Source organism: Sarcophilus harrisii, chromosome 5 (genome assembly GCF_902635505.1).
Source record: "Sarcophilus harrisii chromosome 5, mSarHar1.11, whole genome shotgun sequence".
Lineage (NCBI taxonomy): Eukaryota > Metazoa > Chordata > Mammalia > Dasyuromorphia > Dasyuridae > Sarcophilus > Sarcophilus harrisii.
Genome location: NC_045430.1, coordinates 235,844,186 through 235,856,298, shown reverse-complemented (window position 1 = coordinate 235,856,298; position 12,113 = coordinate 235,844,186). Strand labels below are relative to the sequence as shown.

Genomic DNA, 12,113 nt, shown 5'->3' with positions numbered 1-12,113 from the left:
CTCTCTTTAATTCTAGGTAGACTGGATTTTTCTGGTTGCAATTAGGGAGAGCCACTGAATCTCCACATACTACTAAGTAGTATGTGGAAGACTCCTAGGTGTATGGAGCTTCCAAAGAGCTAAGAGTCAATGGAAGTTCCTTCTTACCTGAGGCTGAAGCTGGAGACAAGGAAAAGCCTTGAGGGCCCAAGCAACCTGTTCTTCATTCTCTGCCAGGGTGACTGTACACGTGCTATAGACCAGCACACCGCCTGGCTTAAGCAGCTGAACTGCCTAAAAGACAGTCACATGAAGGAATCAATGCTTTTGAATACTTAGGCTGAATAAAATACTTACCAAGTTGGGCACTGGAACACATTAACAGGAATTAAAGGAAGAGTTTCTAGGTAAGAGTGTGAAGGGGTTGATGAATGGTTTGAGGCACACAGCAGTCTTTTTTTACTTGACTAGTATTAGAGCCAAATCTCTCCCCTCCCAAAAATGTACACATTTAAATGAGATTATTTTCCACCTGAATATATTCTTAAACACTCCACACATTTACAAGAATAATTTTCTCCATTCTGTAAAGCAGTTTCACTCTAACCAGGCTGGAGGGGAGGCAAATTTCCATGCAAGTATCTAAGTTCCCAGTGTTTCCTGTGCCTGAGAAAAGGATAGTCCACCTAAGGGCAACAAAACCTTCGAGTTCACACCAAACCAAACAATGAACAAGAAATTCAATGAAACATTCCATTAAGTGACTCCTACCACAGAACTGCACCAAAGTGAGCCCTTATCAAGCATCCCCCTTCCCAGCAGTCCTAGTACCTTGCCCTGAGATGCCTTCCAAAGAAAGCCCTGAAGATCCAATGTTCTGAGATTCAAAGATATGATGGAGAGTTGGGGGGTGTTTACTGCAGGAATCGATGTGATACAGGGCTGACCACCTTCCCCAAAAATACATCATGGGATAGAGCCTGGCCCGAGCATAAAGCCTCAGTTTAGGAACTAAAGCTAGAGAGGAATAAGTCAAAGGAAACCCTGACCAGCACCAAAAATTATTGCAAATCTAAAGATCCTCCAAGGAAGGAGATAGTCATTCTGTGACAATTGCGAGCACAGACCCAAAGAAAAAACTGCCTTTCCACAGGGACTGCATGAATACCTAGAAAAAAAAATGAAGCAAAATATCAAAAAAAGAAGAAAAAGAAATAAAAGCTCTGGAAAGAAGAAGTGAAAGGAAAAAGTTTGGGGGAAAAAAAAAAACAGTCAACTTGACCCAAGTAACAAATTCCCTGAAAATGATAACAGACCAAACAATAATCAATGATTCCATGAGTCAGCAAGGATTAGCAGAACAGAATCAAATGATTGGAAAAAGAGAAGAAAACATAAGCTACCTGATATGAATTACCGAGGTTCATGTTTTAAAATATCTTTTTCCTTTCCCATTTAAGGTTTGTGGAATCTTTGGTAGTGGGGAAAATGCTATAATTTCACCTCAATCCAGAGTTTATAGGGTATAGGGAAACCAAAATAAAACAAAAAAGCAGTAGGGAAGATATAACACTTAGGAGATCAACTCTGTCCCTGCCATAGTGGCAACCAACAATGTATTATTTACCATAATCATTTATTTTCAAAAGGACAAAATGTATTTTTAAATAAACTTTTCAAGAGAAGAGCCTTTTTGAGATGGGGGAAAAAAGGGAAAGATATAAAAGATGTAGAGACAGAACAGAGAATTTATACAAGGAAAATATTTTTCTTAATTTTCTCTTCAAAACAGAGTAGAAAAGATGAAAGGGGAGAAAACACAAGTAACAAAAATAGTTACTAGTACTTTTGAGTTATCTGGATTAACAAAAACAAAGCAAAATGGATGTACCCTTTAGGGTCCAGGAGCAGTATAGTAAATTGAATAAAAACCTCTCTAAAGGGTTAACCTCCCTGTCTTATTAGAGTATAGTGAGTACTATGCACACTTAGCATATTTTACATTTTCTGGATGACTGAAACCTATCATGATCATAAGTCTAACTTAGGGAAACCTATTTATCCTTATGATACCCCCCTGAAAAATCTTTTTTTTTTTTTTTAAACAGCTCTTCTGTCTTCTCCTTTACTTTGTAATGCCTCTTTCTCTATTCTCTTATGCAACCAAGAAATCACCAATCTTGTTAAATCAGTACCTATTTTGTATACAAGTTCATGTCAATAAATTGCATAAGGTTCTGAAGACAACAGCATCCCTTATCTAAGTCAAGCTCTGTAGTAATACTTCCCTCATAGCTTTTTGCAATTTTCTGATTCTCAGCTGTACTCAATTCAATCTTCAATTGAAAACTAGATAAATGATCCACTCACTACAACCCTTGAACAAGAAGGAAAGCTGTAGAAAGCTGAAAAGAAAACTCTCCAGGGAAAAAAGAAAGAAAAAGAAAATTTTCTCATCTGTCTAGCCTTTGTACATATCCATGAAAAGAGAGAAATTTCATGGGAACCAATGAATTTACCACAAAGAGAGCAAAACATTTCTCACATTTAATTTTAAAGGACTAAGAAATAGCTATAAAAGCAGGTAATTCAAGCTGAATATTACGTCCTGAAATCTGATATTTCTGGATAAGAGTTAAAAGGTATAAATTATGTTTCTCCACATCAATGCACTGGTCATTTTTATAGTGAAAGCCTATTTCCCAATAGGCTGACACTAAAAGTATAAAATTTTTTGAAGATATCACTGATATAACAGTCACCCATCTGCATAATTTTAAGGTTTACTCAAAAACATTTAGAGAACTAACTACAAGAATCCTTGGTCCTCCCAACCATGTGCCTCTTTGAAATGTAGAACTGAAATGATGCTGAATGATAAATACCTACCACTGTAAAGAGTTTCCTTTGTAATGGCTGATAAGATGTCACTTCCTTTAGAGTCCAGGTATAAGCCATGTTTGGTCTTTGTCCCATCCCACTACAGGGGGCATCAAGAAGAATTCGATCAAAGGACTCAGGTGAGAAGGGTGGTCCTCCTGTAACTGGAATTATGCATATGTTTCCAACTTACTCTTACAAATCTGTTACCAACGAATTTTAAAATATTACAAGTATCATTAGTAATAACAGGCCAAAAAGAGCAAAAATAATGGACAAGTTTTTCATCTTGCCCCAAAAACTAGTATGTTATCACTAGCTTAAACTTTAACACAGAATTGACATAGAACACTTGTATTTAAAAACTAAAACTGTAATAGTAGTTGACGTGTGCCGATTACAATTTAATGTCATATGAAGGTCTGAGAAAAAGAGCTTGCAGCCTAATTCCAGTGAGTAAGCAACTGTAAATAAGTCCCAGAGTCTGAAACCCACTCTAGTCTAATTCTAGATCTGGCATGGTGCAAAAAAAAAAAAAAAAAACCACCCAAAGAGATGGTTTCTGAGGTTGTGCTCCTAGCTCTCAACTTTAATGACCTTTATTCCAAGAATACACTGAAAGAGTCCTGTCTTCCCTGGAGCATATTTTACCATTAAAGGGCTGAACCTTTTCTGTACTTCTCCACTCACACGCACGTGACATGGGACTCCCTACTTCCTTGTTTGATACAAAGAACCATAATCTGGCAACCAGATTAGGGAGTCAGGAAGCCCTGAGTTCAAATGCAGCCTGAGGCACTGTATTAGCTGTGTAACCTTGGACGAGTTCCTTTGCTGCTGTTTGTCTCAGTTTCCTCAGCTGTAAAATAGGGGTCAAAACAGCATCTGCCCACCTTACAGAGTCCTTGTGAGATCCAATGAGATAATCACTGTAAAGCACTTAGCATGGAGGCTGATGCACAATGGGTGCGACCTAAGTGCTTATCCCTGGTCCTGTTCTCACCAGTCAGAGGTCCACAAGAGGCCCAGAGAGATGGTCCCACCTTGCCCAGAACCCCCAGGATCTGCCCAGGCCCAAGACTGAGACCACTCTGCTGCCACATGGCCTCAGGTCATCTGACCTTCCTTCTTTACTAGCCTATCCTCTCAACTTCAGAATGTCTTTTTCATCTTTACTCTTTCTCTAGTTCTTCCAGCTTGTCTCCATTAACTCCTGTCTATAACCCTCTCTTGCTTGCAAGGCAGACAGTAAACCACTGGAGATACAAAGGCAGTCCAACCTGGAATCTTCTCAAAAGTAGCTGGCAGGTCCTGGAATCACATCTACAGACAAGCAAAAGAACCAGGCCTGCAGCCAAAAATACCTTATACAACAAAATTATCTATAATCCTGAATGGGGAAAAAATGGACCTTTAACAAACTTGGAGATTTTCAGAACTTTCTATCAACCAAACCCAAACTTAACGGAAAAGTTAACATATAATTGCCAATATCAAAGATCTATTTTAAGGAACTCAACATGGACAAACTGCTTAAACATGGATAAATTGTTTTTTGTTTTTTGTTTTTAACATGGAAAATGTGTATTATATGTTTAAGATTCATAATAACAGAATAGCTCAAAAGAAAGATTGGGGCAGAGTTAAGTTAAAAATAGTAATCATGTTATACAAATGAGGTGCAAAAGAATAGACACAGGGGCATTAGAAGTGGGAGAAGTTCTTATAAGAACAAAATATCTTACCAAGAACTCCACCACTGACTCACTGATGAGTACAGGAGACATTTATTTTACATTCTTGCAAGAATGAGTAGAGACACCTTTGAAACTCCAAAAGTAGCATTTTATTTCCAATCCTGAAACACAAGCCCCTCCCCTGATTCCCCATTAATTGATGTTACAGAAGTTATATGACATGAATCTCTACCTTTTGTTGCATAGTCAGTCCCTCCCCCAAGAAGCTTACATTCTAGAAATGGGAAGGTAACCTCTAGCTTTTGATTACTCCTTGATGTCCTTGTGGGTTTCAATTTTCTAATTTAAATTTCATTTCTCCAATTTAATTTTCATAACTGTGGAAACCAAAATGCCCAACCATTTCTCACAATTTCCACCATCCTCCCCTTTTTTTTTTTTTTTGCTGAGGCAATTGGAGTTAAGTGACTTGCCTAGGGTCACACAACTAGGAAGTGTTGAGTGTCTAAGATCACATTTGAACTCGGGTCCTCCTGACTTCAGGGCTAGTGTTCTATCCACTCTACCAACTAGCTGCCCCCCCCCCTTTTTAATACTCTGGCTTCCACATCTTTTTCTAATCCCTCAAATTTGGCTAATACTTTCTCCAACCCACTTCAGAAAAGTCTATTAATCCCTGCACAGACCTCCTTACACAGGATGGATTATCAATCCCTGAATTCTCTGCTAATTCTTCTGAAAGGGCTGTACTAGGAGTGAAACTACTTCCAATTACAAAACATGTTGCTCCTCTTCCTGCCATTAACCTTTCTAAAGTCCTTCTATTTTCCCATCCCATTCTATTAGTGGCATCTAACTACTCTGCTGTTCCCTTCATTGCTTCTCTGTGTAATTTATCTAGTAATATTTACTTAGCAGAGTGGGAATCATCCAGATCCAGAACTAGATTTCCAGCCTTGAATTCATCTGTTACTGTCCTTGAGTTAATTCTTCCTGATTCACTCTCTTTCTTACTTCGAGGTAAGTAAGCCAAGGTAAAAGGAATAGTCAATTGGGTCAGGGACAGGTGCCCATTCAGTTCCCGGGCAAAGCAGGTTTGAGAGCTCTGCTTTCACAGTATCATAACCCAAGGTTTGCTTGGGGCATGCTCACCCAAGAAGGTGCCAGAGCTACCCTGAGTTACGTTCCACTCAGGTACATGCTGCTACAATCCCTAGATTTTGGAATTTTTCACCCTGCCATGAATGGCAAGCTAGCTGATCTCCAGTGGCTAGGGACTAGTATAAAGTATTAAGTAAAATGACTTTCCCATTGATGTCACAAAATATTCTATAAATTACATCCCTCTAAGAAAACTTGGCTACACTAAAATCTTCTTCTCTAAATCATAAGATATTTCAGTTTTAGTTTCAATAATCAGTAAAATCCAGATCCTACAGACAGTCCTATCAATTATTTTTTTACATTTACATAAAGTCCTTTAAGACCCTTATTTCGCACATATATGTCTAGCAACATACAGATGACTAAACCAAACTGCTCATTTACCTAATTATAAGATAATGACTACATATTTTCAAATCAAAAATAGCAAGATATTATACATACTTAAACTGTGCTTATGGCTTCTATTGCCCACTCATTCGAATTACAGAAATTTGCTTTAAGAGAAAAAAGCAGGGGCTACCTAATAGCCAATTTAGGAATCCTTTAGAGTAAATTAATGGTAATCCTCTCAAATGATGGGTTTCACTACTTAATTCAGATAATCATTCCAAAACTCAAAACAGTATCAATTATAATCCCAAGAGATTTCATCCAGATAGCAAGTTTCACTAATCAGAGGTTTTTAGATCCTAATCCCATGCGCCTGTAGAGTATCACAGCCAAAACTAGATGCTTGGACTGTCAGGTTGAAATCCTGCCCTAGGTACTTGCAAAAAGCACATTAAAGAATGAGACCATGATACACCTAATAAATTGGGGGGTTTTGAAATAACCTTTTTCAAAGAATTTGCAGTTAACCAAAAACCTAACAAACTTCTCTTAGAAGTTCCTTGCTTGCATTGCTAAACAGTAGATCCTTTGATATTACAAATGACTTTGCCTTAAAACAAACACAGACTTGAAAAATAAAAACATTCAGTTATTAATACTGCATAAACATAAGCTATTCCTTTAAATAACAGAAGCAATTAATGCTAAAGTAATTTCATTTACCTGGGGGGGAGGAGGTGAACTCCAGAGAGTAGGCTAGTTTTCTAACTTTCAAGGAGCAGCTACATCCAGTGAGAGAAAAATGGACTAAGCCTTCACTTTCCCAAGTCAACAGATCATGCAAATAACTAGATTATAGTTTTCAATCCTAAATTTCAGATTAACTACCAAAACTCCCTAAGTGAAGAGACTAGAACTCTGTATCCAGAACTAAGCTTCTTCCAAACCTGACAAGTTCACACACCAGGGGAATGGACCCCAGAGCAATGGCTGAAGTCTACCTCCCCTGTTTTAGTAATCATGTTATACAAATGAGGTGCAGACGAAGAATAGACACAGAGGCATTGGGGGAAGGAGGGCTCATAGTTCTGAAAACTGACTCACATCAGGAATGGGTTCAATTGGCAACACTACATGAAGGTTGTAACACACTCCAAAATCTATAAAGAAATAAGGAGGGCAAGGATGGGCAAAGAAGTAAGCAAAGGGTGAGGGAAGGTTAAGTAATAGCAAGGCAAGTTAAGGAGCAGAATTAAAACAGAGTCAGCAAGGATAGAAAGATGTGTGTATACACATAAATATATCTTTGTTTGACTATAACCTGCTTGGGGAAGATGGGGGAATGAAAGAATAAAGTAAAAAAAAAAAGTGCACAGCAGAGAACAACCTACAAAGTAAAGAAGAGACAGACGCTCTTCTACTATTTTGTATCTTTTCTTGAAGTGTGTGTGTGTGTGTGTGTATGTGTATAAAGTTGAAGTGTGAGAAAAGTGGTTTATGTGCAGAGGACATGGGGCCTCTACTCTTTTTGACAGACCACGAGGATCAGCTGGAGGTCTGAGAGATTCTGAGATGATTAGGACAGTGTATTAGTAAGAGGGGCAGCAGAAACACCTGCAGGGGGTAGCGCTGGCCTGGAGCTGCTGGCCCCGGAGGTGACTGAGAGTATAAGAAACATAGCAGCAGCAGAAAGGGAAACCTGACAGCTGATGGGATCTGAGAGAACAAAGGAGAAGTAGGACTTGGGAGAACAAACTCTTGGGCACACTCAACTCATGGGGTCAATGAAACGGCCAAGAAAATCCAGGAGATACTACAGGAATAGAAGCCCAGGAAGAGGCCGATGGGGAGGTACAGACTTGGAAGCCACCCACCCAGAGGTGACAAGGTAAGGGATCAGAAGATGACCAAGGAATATTTTCAAGAAAGAAAAGAAAATGGCCAAAAAAGAATCCTCAAGGACATGCAATCCAGAAGTCACAAGGAGAAGGGACTGTTTCATGCTTTCCAAGGCTCCATAACCAAGCTGAGCTGATGACCTAGATTTAGACTTGATCTTATTACTGGTTTATTTTAACTAGCAAGTAACAAATTCCCTTGACAAGCCTAGAAATAGGACAGCGAAGAACACCATCAGTTTAAAATGTAATCATTCATAAAAATTTTACAGATAGGGCTACGAAAAACTGTCAGCTTTACAATGTCACAAACAGCTTGAAGAGAAATAAAATAAGTGTTACATAAAAGTTTGGTGAGAGACCCAATTAAGCCAGCTATCTCCAGACTATTTAAGGATGAAACTAGGAGGACAACAAATGAAAACTGAAAAAAATCTATAAACATTTCCGTAACAAAAATGTCTTCCACCAATGATGGGTAATCTTTAAAAACAAATTCATTACATTAAAAATGTCTTATTAAGGCAAAATAGGTGAGAACTTAAAAATAAGTGAAAATGAGCTAAGTAGCTGAGATCTTAAAACAAAACAAAACAAAACCTTGCATAATAATAGGTTTTTGTGATAAATGGAATTAAAATGAAGGCCTCTTAGAGGTAGAGGATTTGTAGGGTTTAAGTATATGTTACTGCACAAGGAATAATGAAGAAATGAAAAGAAAAGTAATTAAAATATATCCACTGTGCTAAAGTATCCTATTTTCATTGTTAAGGTTTCACAGATTTATGGAGGCCAACATACTCTTTTACACCATAGCAAAATAGCAAAACAAAAATAATATTTATCTTTAAAATCCCACTTCGGAAGCTTTTAAACCTTACCTTGTCCATTCTCTACCTTCCCAAGTGCTTTTGTCCCATTATAGCAGAAGGCCCTGATGCAGTTCAAATGTAATAATGCAGCATTTTGCTTTATTTTTTCTACTTTATTGGGTATTTTGTCCAGTGCTATTACTTCACCCTACAGAAATTTTAAAAATGAAAACAAATCCAATACAGTCATTAGAACTTTTAATATGTAAAAACCCCTAAGAAAGTAAGTCTTTCTTCCCCTCATTCTGAATTTTAAGAACAAAATTCATTAAACAAATACCTTAGTTTCACATAAACTATTATAATAAGGAAAGGCAGTAAACATATGAATAGCTAAATATTTTAGTGCTTTTCTTTTATAAAACGTTTGCCAACAGGATACACTTGACTTGAAAGATTGCTTGATTTTAAGAAAAAAATTCCCTTAATCTGAATAAAACTGGAAAGGTAAACAAAAAACACAATTTTTAATCAAAGCTCAAAAGAAACATAAATAATAATATTTGCAAAATGTCAAAAGAAATTTTGGGATAAGATATACCTTCTTACGTGTGAACAGAACAATGATTACCCTATTGGATGACAATGTATTCTGCCCACTCCATTTACACCAATGAAATATTTTTGAAATATTAAAGACATTCATATTTTGTTAAGCATTTTTCATTTTCTTACTCCACAACTCAGAGGGATTTGAAGAACTTGGACAGGGTTTAAAAGACAAAGGATTAAAGAATAATATTTTTGATGATGGATGACACAAACTAATTTAATAGTCTTAAATATGTGAGGAACAATAATATATAGATAAATAAGAATGATGATCTGACAAAGATTTAAGAAATTGGAAAAATCCTTCTCTAAAGGATTTATTTTAAAAACAAACACCAAACTCTTATTCGTAACCTAAAAGTTTTTTTCTTTCATTTGACCAAAAACAAAAATACCAAAAATTGGCTAATTGAAAGACATAAAGTTAAGATTTGGAATACGATTTTTGGCTAATTTTTCCCTAAGTTTTCTCTATGCAACTTCACTACACTGTCTTATTTATACAAAGAAGCATTTTGCTAATAAAAAAAAATAGCAATTAAAAGATATGCTTTTATTTAAATAAATTTTATATACTACAATACATAAATTCAATAGGATACTATTCACTTTTCTAAATTGTTAACTTCAGGATTACTTTACATGGCAAACTGTGAATGTACTTAGAATAGGGCTTAATTTAAACAAAAATGTGCACAAAACAAAGCTACAGCATAAAGCAAGGCAAATGTAAAATTAGTTCCACTGGTACTTTATACTGTTTGCTGAAATAGGATTGCTCAATCTTCAAAGAATTACACTGCATATATTAATTTTTCTATACTTAAGATCTTTCTTGAGGTAATTTAGTAGGACTGGTTTCAGACATGGTTTGGCATGATATTTTAAGTTGTTCAGAAAAAAATGTTAATAAAATTCTAAATAAACAGACTGTGAAAATACTAATGATGAATAGACTGAGTCTGAAAATTAGTGGATTATGTAATTTACCCATTCTAGAATTTCACTTTTCTAATGTAATATATTTTGTCTTCCTGAATGATGTCACTTATCTGATCAATTAATAAGAAGCACTGCAAATTACCAGAAAAAAAATTTCAGAACTATATTAGCCAAAACAAAATAGAATACGACTCAATGAGGTTTATTTTCTCTTGCACTTTTGAGGGAATGTAACTGCTATTAGGAAAGATAACTTCATTGAATGGAGAATTTTTTGAGATGTGGAATGAAGAGAAAAGAGATGGCCTTAATTATCTCAATAAAGTTGAAGGCATAAGCTTCTGAAAGGCAGAAGGAAGAATTAGTGTAAAAATCTTGTGGGAAGCCTAATTGCCAATCCAAAAAATAAATAATAAGATTGAAGTGCAGTAGTCAAATTCTAGTTGAGATTATATAGTATCTATTTCCAGTCAACCAAGTACTTATATTCCAAGCTCTAGGAATACAAGAACAAAAAATGAATAAATTTTTACTCACTATAGGCTTATATTCTAATGGATTTACAACTACATCTACAAACATATTTGGCATAAATATAAAGTTTATATACAGAGTAGTTAAATCCAAGGCACTTGGGAGGAAAGGCTTTAAGCAGATGAGGGAATGAATAAAGGCTTTATGCAAAAGATGGTGCCTGGGATGCACCTTAAAGAAAAAGAAACACCACATGAAGCTGAGAGAAAGATGGTTCCATACCAGTCATGGGGAATGGTCAGTGCAAAAGCACCAATACAGGGAATGTAAAATCTTGAGACAGGAACAAGAGTGAAGAGCAAGAAAGAGTCATGTCTGGCTGGGCTAGGCTGAGGCTTTGTAAAGAGAAGTTGATATTCTAGGGCAACTGGAAGCTCCTGGAGTTGGCCAAGTCTTGGAATGGGTCACAAGGTCTGATCAGGGCTGGCAGCAATGTAAAGGAAGGAGTAGATGAGGAGGCAGGGAGACCAATGATCTCCATGGAAGGGGATGAGGACCTGAGATAGGGGGCAGTTGGGTTAGCAGCAATGAGATCAGAAGCAAGGTATCTCTTGAACCCCAGACCTACATCTCCAGCTACTCTTGGGGACATCTAACCAAGCAAGTCCAAAGCCCGCTCCTTCTGATTTAAACATTTCCACCTGGGGCAATGTCATTGTTATCACTGCCATTTCCCTGCCCTTCTCCTCTCTCACAGCTAATTAGTTACAGCTCTTATCAATTCCACCTCTGTAGCATCTCTTGCCTCAGTTACCTCTTCTCTAATCTCAATGCCATTATCCCGATACAGCCCACCTACCAGTCCCTAAGGAAATAAAGAAAAAAGAGAATTTACAATTATGTACATTTGTTCCAAGTTTTCAAAATAAAAAGAGACACAGAACTCCTATATTTAGGGTCTATTAAAGGTTTCTGCAGAACTGTATGTATCCTCACTACTTCAAGATAACTTTTTTAACTGTGCATTTTAACAATGAAAATAAATTAATCCTCACAGAAGTTAAAAGATCCTTCAATTGACTTAAGACCCACTCTTCCTCATCTAAGCATACAATCTCCTTGAAAGCAGTCTCACCTGATCATGCATTAATGCTGCAATATGAGTTGTTTTGCCTCCAGGTGCTGCACACATATCCAGAATCTTCTCTCCAGGCTGTGGATTCAAAACATGGCTTACCACTGCTGAGGGCAAATTCTAAAGACAGCAAAAGAGAAATGTAATGTTGAATTAGTTATGATTACCATTAGTTATGATTATGATT

General features: G+C 36.8%; 1 protein-coding gene across 2 annotated transcripts in view; it reads right to left on the bottom strand.

Moving 5' to 3' along the window:
• Positions 1–12,113, bottom strand: part of NSUN6 (NOP2/Sun RNA methyltransferase 6) — a 39,503-nt gene that overhangs the window by 2,674 nt on the left and 24,716 nt on the right. For both annotated transcript variants that reach the window (XM_003771893.4, XM_023505099.2), the window contains exons 7-10: positions 11,927–12,046; positions 8,833–8,971; positions 2,869–3,023; positions 148–273 (exon numbers count right to left, since the gene is read on the bottom strand). In XM_003771893.4, the coding sequence (XP_003771941.1) occupies positions 148–273; positions 2,869–3,023; positions 8,833–8,971; positions 11,927–12,046 (540 nt within the window). The remainder of the gene's footprint in view (positions 1–147; positions 274–2,868; positions 3,024–8,832; positions 8,972–11,926; positions 12,047–12,113) is intronic.